Below are 13071 nucleotides of genomic sequence, written 5' to 3'. Positions count from 1 at the left end.
CGTGTGAAAACGACGATTGCGCCCATTACGCCGCACATGTTACATATCGCCGCGAACGTCGGAATGAGAGCAATAATTGTAGGGCTATCAATCACTGATAACACTAAACTGATGAGTGGTAAAAGCTTTTAAAGCGTCACCTATGGTCAATTTTGGGCATGGTAATTTTTTGCGATTTCGCGGGTGCGCGCAATTTTAAAGCATGACATGTTTGGTGTCTATTTACCCGACGTGACCCCGCTTTTTATATTTTACCAAAAATATGGGTAATAAATGGGTGTGGTTACTGGGGGTGTGGCCACTAAAGGGTGTGGCCACTGAGGGGTGTGGTCACTGAGGGGCGCTGTAAAGCTTTCTCGCACAGGGCGCCTTAAGGCCTAAGGCCGGCCCTGAGGTTCGTTTAATTTTTGTATTAATACAGTGGTAGATCTTTCATGTAAGATTTGAAGTTTTAAATATTGTGTATTCATAAAAGGTGTTAATACTAGGCGTGTTTGGTGTTTGCATTTCTGCTGAACCATTTACAAAACAAGAGGCAGAATTGAGTGAAAGAGAGAAATTTATTGACATACACCCATACAAGACAATTACTTCAATAGTTGCACAGCATCAGTAACTTATACATATAATAACCAATTAGAATGAATTAGAATGTATGGGCACAAGCTTGGAAGTCTTTTAAGAAGGAAAGGTAATTGAGATTGGCCAACTGAGAATATTTTCTTGCCTCTAGTGTATTGCCATTCTTATATTATAAGGATCTAATCAATGTGCAATATGAGCTATCTATATTTCAGAAGATGATGTAGAGTATGAAGAAAAAAGCCAAAACTGCTTTATTTTATGTCTAACTAAGCTACCTAGATTTCATCACTACTAGTCTATTATGTTCTTTAGTCAGGATGTTTTCCAGAGTGTGTAGAGGATTTGCAGTTCCTGCATGTTTACCTTGTTTTGACAGATATTGTAAGCTACTTGTACACACAATACAGGCTCATCAATAGTAAATGCTGTCTTTTTATTCTATTGCTATGCAACAGCTACTTTTAGATAATCTATGCTGCATAACCCTATTTATCACCTAGCAAATCCTAATATCTCATTGCTTTGCCACCTTACACATCATGTCCCTAATGTGTTAGGAATCTCTGCCACAAAACCCATCATGGAAGACTTCTTGATACCTGTAAAGTGGATTTATTCTTTGTATTGAATTTCCATTTTTGAAGGTAACTATTGACTACACTGCAGAAGGAAAAAATGCCAAGGTACTGAACAGGTAAAGGACAGTGATTATGTATTTCCTTTATCTTTTTATAGAGCATTTTGAAGTTTGTCAGTGGTGTAACAATCGCCATAGCGTGCACAGGGGGGCCCGGCATCCCTCTGATGCCGTGTGGGCCGCCTGGGTCGCTATGGCGTCTTGGGTGCTGGCTGTCACTGACATAGCTCAACAGCTGCTGTGAAGGAGAACGTTCCCCCTCACAGCCGCTGCGGAGCTGTGTCAGTGGCAGCCAGCAGATGCGGCAGAATAGGCCGGTTAGGCCGGCATTTTCAGTAAAGGAGGCGGGGCCCGCCTAACAGCAACCCCGCCTCCTCTCACATCACTGGCCAGCGATTTAAGAGCAGGTGGGGCCAGTGATGTAAGAGGAGGCGGGGCCCGTCGATAGAAGTAGGCGGAGCCCGTTAACGGTAGAGGAGGCAGGGGCCCGGCGGCGGCGACCACGGAGGTGACAGGTAAGAGGCGTACAGTGCAACTGAGACCTTGCAGAGCCCACCATAGAGAGTCTATGGTGGGCTCTGCAAGTGGCATAACTAGCAATCACGGGGCCCCATACAAAATTTTGCTATGGGGCCCTGTGATTTCTAGTTACGCCCCTGGTAACTATTGACTACACCGCAGAAGGAAAATCTGCCAAGGTACAGGGCTGGTAAAGGACAGTGATTATGTATTTCCTTTTGATTTTTATAGAGCATTTTGAAGTTTATCATGGAACTGTAGGTCACTATACACAGCCTGACTGAGACAGAAAATACAAACTGAAAATACCACAAGTACAACAAAGGTCATTACAGGAGCAGATTATATTACACGGTCCCATTTGAATAGAAATGTCACTACCAAGCTGTACTTGCATGAAGAAGCTGTAGACAGTTAGTATTCTGGGGGGGTGGGGGGTCACCTGGTACAATTTAATTGTCTAACAGGCATCTCTGCATCAAGATCAATCATGTTTAGCAGTTTAACTAGAGATACCCTTTAGTTATACACATGCCAGGAAAGCCACCTGCCTATTTTGAAGATCTTAATCTTTTGATTAACCTTGAAAATGGATTGACTTGTTTTAAAGCATTTAAATTGAGAAATGCCCATACATTAAGCTGGAGGGTTAGAAGACAACTATCATGATGATACCTGTCTTCAATGGCTAACCATATTTATATATTATTTATGTATTTATTCTAAGAATATTTATATTAGATTGTGAGCTTCTAAGGCATGTTTTGTATGTAGTGATTTTGATTTACTAACAAGGTAGTAAATGTTCAATTAGCAAAATGATTGATAGCAAATAGGGTGGACCTGTGTTTTCTTTACATACCCAATCATGTGAGAGGGAAATTAGAAAAAAAAACTACCATATTATTTCTTGACTAAAGGTAGCATCTTATTTTCTAACCGGGCTTTATAACAATCTAAAGTTCTGCTGTTCTTCTTCTTAATAATAATATTAATATCAATAATAATAATAACAACAACATTTCAATTATCTTGCTGTGAATTTATTAAGTAATTAGAGGAGTAGACTGCACTGTCTCTACCATCCATTTCCTAAATAATCTTTAGATTTGCATTGTGGTAAAATTTACATAAACAAGCATACATAACTGTGGCAAAAAATTTATATATGTATAAGTCTTGCAGGACCATTAAATATAAAATGTTGGCTTAAATAAACTTAACTAATTATAAATATATGTAAATGTTTACAGTCTGAATGAATCATCGTATATAATAATGTGTAATAATGTCGTCTATAATTGAGGGTAAAGTACAGCTTTGTTCTATCTGCCATTTTAGGCTTTGGAGAGGCTGATTGCTCTGTTCTTTAGCAAGAAGACATCACTACAGGAAAACATTTACCCAACAATCACAGTTTATACTCTAATGTTCTGTCTGCATATGCTTCTGACTGTATAAACATCTATTTTCAATTATATTTTAATATAAGCCAACTTAATTATAGGTTCATTGGTCCTTAGAGCGTGATTTACAGGCATGGTTGCACCCTTTAACAGTGGTGCCCATGACCAGAGTGGTGCTTAATTTTGGAGACATGGCTGACCGAGGTGAATCCTCCCTTATGATGGTGATGTTGGTGTCCTCCATGGTTTCCTCCATGGTGTCCTCCATGTTGTCCCCCCGAATGGTGTTTTCCTCCAGTGCTGGAGTGTAGAACAGCTAGGAAAAATAAAGTAGGTAGCATTTTAGAATTCAGTGGGAAGCAATGCTGATTTGCTCTAAAAAGCTTCCAAAACTAATATTCTGTCTTCTAATATTTGATGAGACAATATTGCAATAAGCACTCAATAGAATAATGTGGGCCTAAAAACCAAATCTATATTTACACTAACCAGGCCATAATTCAGTTTAAAGTAGCCTAGAGTTAGAAACCAAGACGTATAGAGAGAATGATCCAAGCCAATAAATAGGCTGCTTACTAATTTGTGAACACCTATGAGCATAAACAGTATAGCTTTGAGTATGTATGTTAGAAATTCATATTAAAAAAACACAAACAGGCAGTTAACCTAAACCTGATTTAATTATATGCAACTTTTGCCCAGACATAGGCATTAAATTAGCTTTTGTCCATAATGTATTCTGTCACTTAAATCTCCATAATAATTCATATTGTCTTATAAGGTTACTTACAAACATTAAAATGACCATCAGAAGCCAATCTGAAAAAAATAATAATGATAATAAACAGGATTACCATCTACAATACTTTAACATGGTCCAACCAATATTTAAACACCAATGAATTGTTACATTTTAAAATGTGTTACTATTTAAATATGTTACTAATTACTATGACCTATTTATGTCTTTTTTATTTATCTTTCTTACCATTTTCAATTGCCTTACACTGCTATGATTTGAAGAAATATCACACTTACTTGTACTCCTCTCCCTCCAGCATCTTTTTATAAGTGGCGATCTCAATATCCAGAGCCAGTTTGACATTCATCAGTTCCTGGTATTCTCTCATTTGGCGAGCCATGTCCTGCTTGGCCTTCTGTAGAGCAGCCTCCAGCTCAGCCAGCTTATTTTTTGCATCCCTGACAGCAGCTTCACCACGTTCCTCAGCTTCACTGATGGCAGATTCCAGTGCAGCACGCTGGAAGAAAAGAGAAGGGGATCCTGTTTCCAAAATGTATTTCCTATAAAATATTATAAACCTGACTTTACACAGACTGATTAGGTCACCTCTCTGCTCTCTCCTCCTGTCTCTCCCCCTGTCTGCATGCTTGTTGTCAATACTTGTACACTACAGGGCACTTGATTGACTCTTTTTACTACCCTTCCCTCACATAAAAACATAACCGCATTCTTTGAAGGTGATGTACTATATATCTGCCTAAAGCTCAGCTTTAACTAATTGAAAATATGCTAAAACACTAGCAAACTGTAACAAAATGACAATATACCAAAAGTGCAGTTAACTTTAAATGATATAACAAGAAAAACGGTTGTTAAAAATGTTGTTAGAATAATATCCCATACCTGAGATTTGGCACACTCAATTTCTCCTCTAAGTCTCTGAATTGTTTGATTAAGTTCAGCAATCTCGTTTCTACTGTTCTGCAGATCATTGCCGTTCCTTCCAGCTGCCATTCTCAGATCTTCAAACTGATTGCAAAACAGTCAATAATCAATAACTCAGGCTACTTTCATGGCCACTTTGTGCCAATCGATAAATTGCCACTCACCCGTGACTGGTACATGGCCTCAGCTTCAGCTCTGCTTCTGTTAGCAATCTCCTCGTACTGAGCTCTGACCTCAGCAATCATACTGTCCATGTCCAGATCTCGGCTGTTGTCCATGGAAACTACTACTGAAGTGTCTGAGATCTGAGCCTGGAGCTGAGAAATCTCCTGCAAGTTGCAATAGTTAATAATATATTAGTTTGACATTTTCAGGCTTTTTAAATAAAACATTGGTGATCTTCAAATGACAGTAGTCAAGTTTCAGTTTCCTATATTCAGAGACGAGAAATATCCTTTCTGGCTGATTGCTATGGGTGACTGCATTTTACATCTTACCTTACTAAAGTCAACCTCTGACATTTACCACTTTCCCAGTTGTTTGTATTCTGATGCTGTACAAATATGTTCTTTCCTCAGAGTTACAGAAAAGAATAGCTAAACCTCAGGTGTAAAATCAAGCAGAGGCTCCATCTGTGGAGAGTGAACCATTGCCTATAAAAATGAATATGTTACTCTTATGTAGGCACTCCAGACAAAATTGTACTTTAGATGGGAAAGGAAGGGTTACAACCTCAGTCAGCTGTTTGCTGCCTCCTGTGTCTTTGCTGAAGAGTGTTCTCTACATTTTCTGTCTTGGAGGCATGGCAGGACTTAAACAGATATGAAACAAGTTAGTGGAACAGATGTCTCTAGTGGCAGATATCCTTTCTATACCTTGCCCTGTGACAATGTCTACATTTTGGATTTCCCATCACTCTATGCACTAGTCATAACAGTCATTGGGGCCAGGAAGTGAGAATAAATATCTCCAACCTAGACACAGATAGCAATAGAAAGTGACAGAGCTTCTACCCCAAACCTAATACTAATATAAGCCAAAGGGAAATATTTGTACCTAATGATGATTGCAGAAGAATAAATTAAACCTTAACATTTAAATAAAACAGGGCCTGTGTTTATAACTTTAAATAATGTAAGTGACAGATTTGAAAATCTAGTTTAAAATATTTTTAAATATGAATATATGTTTATTTTACCGCATCATAAAGAGTCCTCAGGAAGTTGATCTCGTCAGTCAGGGAATCTGCCTTTGCCTGCAGCTCAGCTTTGTTCATGAAAGCAGCATCAACATCCTGCAATAAAAATGTCAAACAGTCATGATCTCCTTCTGAACAAATGCATGCTTTCCCTATTTTTGTATGCTTCTAGTTAATGTATATTCCCAAGATTCTGGAGTAAATAATTATCACTTACCCTCTTCAGAGATACAAATTCATTCTCTGCTGCTGTTCTTCTGTTCACCTCATCTTCATACCTGCAATGAAATCACATTTGGTAAAATCATGTCCAGCTATGCTGAAAAGTCATTTTGCATAGATTAGATTAGCTTTCCATATGTGATAATTAGGGCTGGTAATGATTAACATTTTTGTGTTCGATTAATCAAATTTTTTTTAAATCGATTACTCGATTAATTTTGATTAATTATAACGCACATTCAGATCCAACTACATTGGCCTATACACATACAGCACAGCAATGAAGTAATAAAATGAACTAGGATCACACTAATCCAGCATGTTATTAATCTCACGTGCCCCACTCAATATGGCCGCCACTTGAGTGGGGCAACTCAGAATAATAACGTGCTGGATTAGTGTGATCCTAGTTCATTTTATTACTTCATTGCTGTGCTGTATGTGTATAGGCCAATGCCGTGGCTGGCGCTCGTGCAGAAAGTTTCTTGGGCAAACTCACCGGCCCAAGTGGCTCTGTCGGCTAATGAAGGGGGGAGGAGTCCAGTGACGTCACGGACATCGACATCACCGGACTCCTCCCCCTTCCCTTCTTTAGCCGTCCTGGACATGGACATCACCGGACTCCTCCCCCCTTTCCTACCTTAGCCGACGGAGCTACTTGGGGAAGGGGGAGGAGTCCGGTGACGTCGATGTCCGTGACGTCACCTGATCGCCGACAGGACTCCCGGAAGCCGACGGAGAGGGGGGTGTTTTCATTAGCGATCAAAATTATTTTAATCGATCAAAAAGTTTAACGATTAGTCGAGAAATTAATCTTTAATTTCCACAGGCCTAGTGATAATATGTTAACATAATGAGTGGCTGTCATACACAAACTTTGTAGCCAGTTATTATATGAAACCAACATAATCCAGGGGGAATTGCTAACAGTCAAAATGGTCTTCAATAGTGATGTCTCAATGTAAATTACTATCCCAGTTAGGCTTAGACTACCTGTCTGACAGTGTTGGTACTCATGTATGTGTTTCCTAGGTCTGTTGCTAAAATGAGCTAGAATGAGCTACTTGTGACGACACGGTGATCAGTTTATAAGTTAAATGTGTATTGGTGTTGAGTTATGTTTTGAGTGCGTTATGCTGTGTGACCTGGTTATGGAAAGACTATCAGCACCATCCCTCGTTATCTCCCATTGTTCTCTGAGGGAGCTCAGAACAATGACATTCTGGCCAGGCTTTTGCTATGGCTGTCTGGAGTTCGTTAGCAGGTGGACACCTGTGGTGTTGAGCAGACCGATGGTCTGGGAGGGGAAGGGGGATGTGATGGGATTATATTCTGATTTCATCACTTGCTGTATATAAGTTTGTGCAGTTGCTCAATAAATCAGAGTTTGTTTACCCTACACTCAAGCCTTGGCTAGTGACTGGGGAAACTGGGAGCTACAGATCTTCAGGTTCCAATATCTCCTCAGCAAGGAAGAAGACAGCGGCGGACATACTCATCCTGAGTACGGGGGTCCGTCACACTACTCATCTGTTGAATAATATGTTTAAAAAAAAGATTTGTGTAGTTTAGGCAGTGCTTAATATATATTTACCTTATTGCTTACATTTCATTAGTTTCAGACTTGATTATGTTAGTTGATGATGGTGTATTGTTAAGGGTAAATAAAGTTGCACCTTCTAGAAGATAGAATAAGCATTCTGGTAACTGTTTGCATAGTTAGACATATATTTTTACTCAGTGACATACCTTCTCTTCAGTTCTTCTACAGTTCCTTCCATGCTGTTCCTCTCAGCCGCCAGACGAGCCCCCTCACATTCCAGGCTCTCAAGCTGCCTCCTGAGGTTACTGATAAAAGCCTCAAACAGAGGTTCAATCTGGCACCTGGCTGTCCTCTGCTCCTGCAGAATACTCCATTTCGTCTCCAGCATCTTGTTCTGTTGTTCAAGGAATCTCACCTAATTCAAACAAAACACAATAATTCATAACCTATTTAATTGCTACATCTACAAAATCTATCTTCAAAAAACCGCCTGTATACCTTTCTTCATTTTTATAATCAGTACTTGAAAATCAGTACTGTTAGCCATCAGTTATGGCTCAGTAAACCTTCAACTGCATTGCAGCAACTTCGAGTAAGTATTTAAATAGTTTAAAATTAAGTGACAACCAACCATTAGGATTATAGAAAAATAGGTTTACCTTGTCAATGAAGGAAGCAAACTTATTGTTGAGTCCTTTAATTTGGTCTTTCTCTTCGGTTCTTACTCTTTGAATACTTGGGTCGATCTCCAAATTAAGAGGAGCTAGTAGGCCTTGGTTCACAGTAACAGGGGTGATTCCTCCACATTGACCTCCAAATCCACGACCAAGCCCAACAATACCAAATCCAGATCCATGTCCATGTGCACTTTTTCCTGAACAATAACTGCCGACTGACATCTTATGTCCTTTTGATCCAATATTATGGGCACTTGCACTGGTGAAGGAATATTGCATCTTGTGGCCATGTCCAGCATGCTTAGAAGAGTGTGATAAGATACTGTGTGAAGAATGTTTGGGTGAAGCAACAGAACAGGAGCTTAAATGCTTGTGTCCAGAGGAGGCCATGATGGAGTGATGAGACATGATGGATCTTCTCACCAAGGATGTAAGGTGCAGTGTGTTTGGAGCTTGGAGATCCTGAGGCTGTGTCTTTGAACAGATGGCTGTTCCTTTTTATACCTGCAGTGGGTGTAGTCATAAATTCATAGCCTTTTATTATATCTTATGACTCCAGCTAGGTTGCATCAGATCCTCCTTATTTTATATCAAATAAAACAGTCATAGTGTATGTTATTGTGTACCTTTTACTGTTAATATAAAGACATCAGTAGAAGCAATAAGCAATCTCGAAACAAATATGAGTATTGGTCTAGGTTCAAACTTTTAATTATTTTTGCATTATTGTATGCTTATTATACTTTTTTTTACATATTAAAATGAGTTGCCGAAAGTTAATGGGCTGGCAATGCACCTCAACATGGCAGAAAATATGCATGTGTCTCTTCTGGCAGCTACGAGCACTGCAACTTACATTAATGCATTGCTGTGAGTTGCGCTTTGCTGCAACACATGTCTGTTAGCAAAGTGCATTGGGATGTCATTCACAATGAATGGCACCAAATTGCACCAGTAATGTTCCATGCACCATAGACCATGAATCATGCATTAATGAACCTTGGAGACCCCTCCAGATATTAGTGATGGCTTTCTAATACAAATTACATTTTATAAAAGTGTAGCGCTCACCCCCGAAGGAGCCGCTGGAATATATGGGTACTTCTGTTTCACCTCTGTGATAGACCACTGACAATGGATCCACAGCACATCAGCACACCTTGTGAGGTTTTGTAAAAGTTTTACTAAGCAAATGATGTTCTACCTAATAAATGCATGAAGCAATAAAACAATGGCAAATAAACAGCATATAATAAAAGCTCTTTAAGTATACAGATAAATCTTAACTGTTTTTACATATATGCATATGCAAACAATATTGAGCTGACTAATGTAATAATATCTGAAACAGCAAACCGTGGAGGCAAAGTGTTAGTTCTAACAGACCCGGGTCCTAACCCTTCTGGCCAGTGGTATTTAACTAGGCTAGCCATTGGTGGGGCCCAAGTTTTGCTTGTACAGATGGTTTAGATGCAATATCACTGTGGCCAATGGCCTCTCACCACTCTTGCAGCTTGAATTGTGGCTCCCCGCGTTGGTTGGTTTCTCCTCTCCAGCCAACAGCTTTCCAGGTTCCAGCAGCAGCTTCTGCTGCACAGTAGCAGTGGCGATGCTTGCAGCACGTCTCTGTAGAATCCGATCACTCAGGAAAGGATTGATAGGGTCTCTTTCTGGTACAGAAGTCGCTGGATCCCCTCACCAGTTCATGCAACGTTTCCCACACTGCAGAAGAATCTTTCCGCAGGATCCCACAGTAGGAGAGCAGACAGTGTGAGACACTGGAATCACAGATACTTTTTAGCAGACAGTGATCATAAGCAAACACTTGAGGTTTTATCTCTCCCCTGAGATAAACTATAAGGCAACACTTCACAATACATCTAGCCACTAGCAAATCCCTTGCCAACCTGAGCGCGCTCTCTGAGAAAGGCTAAGTACACTCTGTCACGTATGCACACTACTCCAAGCGGTCACGTGACTTATTTATGTCGTAAGAGGGTTAAAAAATCACTATCTGTCTTCACTAGAATGGGAACAAATTATTAATGATCCTTCCGCTGCCACCAATTGTCATGGACAGCAAGTCGGGAGGGGCGCCAAAGGGGTACAGGGACGCTGGAAGGCCCAGATGACATGCAGGCTATTCCTGTCCTTCGTTCGTCCTCAGAGATCTTCCAGTGCACTGACAGATTGTCGCGAGAACCCCCACAGCGCCTCCCAGTCCGCAGGCATGACGGTAGGGCTGTACAACACAACACGCACACAGAAATTATCTACTCAGCTGCCTCCACCCACAACTTACAGACTTGTGCGGAACCTTTCCCTGGACTCTCCTAGTCTGTACACTCTGCCCTCAAGCAGTCTGGCTCACAGGCTTTGCAGACCCGACACACCGCTCTCACTAGCAGTTACAGGTTAGCTAAACCTGGCACAATTAGCTCTAGAGTTAGTACCTCCATTCACAGTCTCCTGCAATACCGCTGGTCACCATGGAGGGAAACTCACCCAACTCAAGCTGGCTAGACACACATACAGGCAGATGCAAATCTCGCATACAATCTAGTGTACTCAAATTGTTGTGTGACAGCCTAAGTGGTTTCCTCATGCCCACTAAAATTCCCCAAGCTATCCTCTCAGCTAGAACCTTGGCATACCCACTTCTTCCATTCCCCCCACACACGCACATCAGACACACAGATCCCTGCCTGGCAATGACTTACAACCGAGCATCTAAGCACCGATGATACAATCTATCGACTAAACACATACAACAGAGACACAACAGTCTCTTCATATTTGTGCATTCTTTTAGAGCTGTTTTCTGGTTTCAGATCTCCATTATTTACTATGAAGATCAAAATCAGTCCCCCCCCGCCCCCCGAGATCAGCTAGTCAGATGGAAGGGGCTGAAGACTGATTATTAATTATTAACACCTTTTGTCTTCAGGTATAATTCTTCTACTGAAAATCTTTTAACCTTCATAACTGTTTCTAGTTATGAATTATGGATCTGGTTCCAACTACTGTTCTGCTATACACAGAGTCCAAACTCCAGCTCTCTATGGCTAACAGAACCAGAAATACCATAAAGAGACCCAATTATCAGAATTCCTCCATACTGTATGGTAAAACCCTCATGTTTAGTATCAGTCAGCTCACCTTTGTGCCACCACTCGTTCCCTGAAGGTTCTACGATCATATTATGTATGGAACATATGAGATATTACCTTTTTTAATAATTTTGAACATTGAAATACACACAAGGTGAGGTGACACTTTTGCCAATCTGGTGGTAAACCCAGCCTAGAGACACTTTGACTGCAACCTCCAGGAAGAGTATACATTGCTGAATGGTTCCCTGTTGGGAAAGCACAAACAAACCCACATTTGATTTAATTAACACATTTTAGCTAACCAGTTTATACAAATTGTTTGGTTAGCTTCTAGACTGCATTTAATAAAATAATTGACTTTCAGGATGTCTTATGACAAGAGGCCATTAAAATATTATATTTTTATGGCTGCACCATGACACACTCCTTTTCAGATCACAAAGCCTCCTGGGAGTGGGAGATCAGTGCAGCATAACTTTCATTGTCTCTCTCTGTGATGAAACTGCAACTCCCACAAACACTTTAGCATTGCTGAGAGCTGAGCCAATCAAGTCTCTGTGACAACATACAGTCTTTAAAGCGGCATCGCTCTTAAAAGGGAAATGACAATGGCCCTCTTACAATATCATATTATAGTAGCAATAGTACAGTAGTAGTTGTAGTTTATGAGATTAATACAATCATAGATATTTTCTGGTAAAAAAAGGAATGTACAATATGATGTATATCCCTGTTCTGTCCAGTCATGCACCTTGGACATAAATAATTGGATCCTAATCGATCTGAGATATTTCATATATTTAAAAATATTACAGGGCTATTCACAAAAGGGTGAAGAGTTTGGAGAAGGCTAGAGAAGTGAAAAATCTAGGCCAAAATTGCTGACTTGGAACAATTCTCCAATTCAGCTCGCTTACCAGTTTAGCTATAAAGTCCTGTATGGTTCACTTCTCCTGCCTTCTCCAAACTCTTCACCCTTTTGTGAATAACCCTGTTAGTGTTTCATACCCAAGGAAGATACATTGAAATTGAAGATACAGCTGGAACCTCCATGTTAATGTTTGCTGCTCTAAGCCACTAGCCACAAGCTTTTAAGCAAGTTTCTTAACCTCCCTGGCGGTATTCCCGAGTCTGGCTAGGGGTTAATTTTCAATAGCAGGCGCGGTAACCCCGAGCCAGACTGGGGAATGCACAAAGTGTCACTTACCTTGTCCCTGCGATCCCGCGGCATCCTCTCTGCTGTACGTGGCCCGAAAACGAAACTAAAAATCATTGGGATGTCTACTGGACTCTTGTTTGGACAGATTTAGGTGAGTTATTCTTAAGATTTACTAATAATTACATGCCTACAATATAAAACAACACATTTCCATGAAAAACAATGTACCGCTTTGGGATGCTAAAATCCTGAAAAATCAGACCGCTAGGGAGGTTAATGAAAGATGTAAAAATCAGAATAGTTGGAAATCTAATTGTGAATATAA

At 40.3% G+C, this 13071-nt stretch overlaps 1 protein-coding gene across 1 annotated transcript in view; it reads right to left on the bottom strand.

Moving 5' to 3' along the window:
- Positions 1-12818, bottom strand: part of LOC108803588 (keratin, type II cytoskeletal cochleal-like) — a gene marked incomplete at its 3' end in the record, with an annotated part of 13034 nt that extends 216 nt beyond the window's left edge. Inside the window, exons 1-9 of the mRNA XM_018575417.1 lie at positions 12795-12818; positions 9977-10100; positions 8457-8671; positions 8004-8212; positions 6250-6310; positions 6033-6128; positions 4999-5163; positions 4793-4918; positions 4186-4406 (exon numbers count right to left, since the gene is read on the bottom strand). Of these exons, the coding sequence (XP_018430919.1) occupies positions 4186-4406; positions 4793-4918; positions 4999-5163; positions 6033-6128; positions 6250-6310; positions 8004-8212; positions 8457-8671; positions 9977-10100; positions 12795-12818 (1241 nt within the window). The remainder of the gene's footprint in view (positions 1-4185; positions 4407-4792; positions 4919-4998; positions 5164-6032; positions 6129-6249; positions 6311-8003; positions 8213-8456; positions 8672-9976; positions 10101-12794) is intronic.
- Between the last annotated feature and the right edge of the window lie 253 nt (positions 12819-13071).

This window comes from Nanorana parkeri, unplaced genomic scaffold, assembly GCF_000935625.1.
Source record: "Nanorana parkeri isolate BGI_ZX_2015 unplaced genomic scaffold, ASM93562v1 scaffold3905, whole genome shotgun sequence".
Lineage (NCBI taxonomy): Eukaryota > Metazoa > Chordata > Amphibia > Anura > Dicroglossidae > Nanorana > Nanorana parkeri.
The sequence above is the reverse complement of the archived record's forward strand: the minus strand, read 5'-3'. Positions and strand labels throughout refer to the sequence as shown.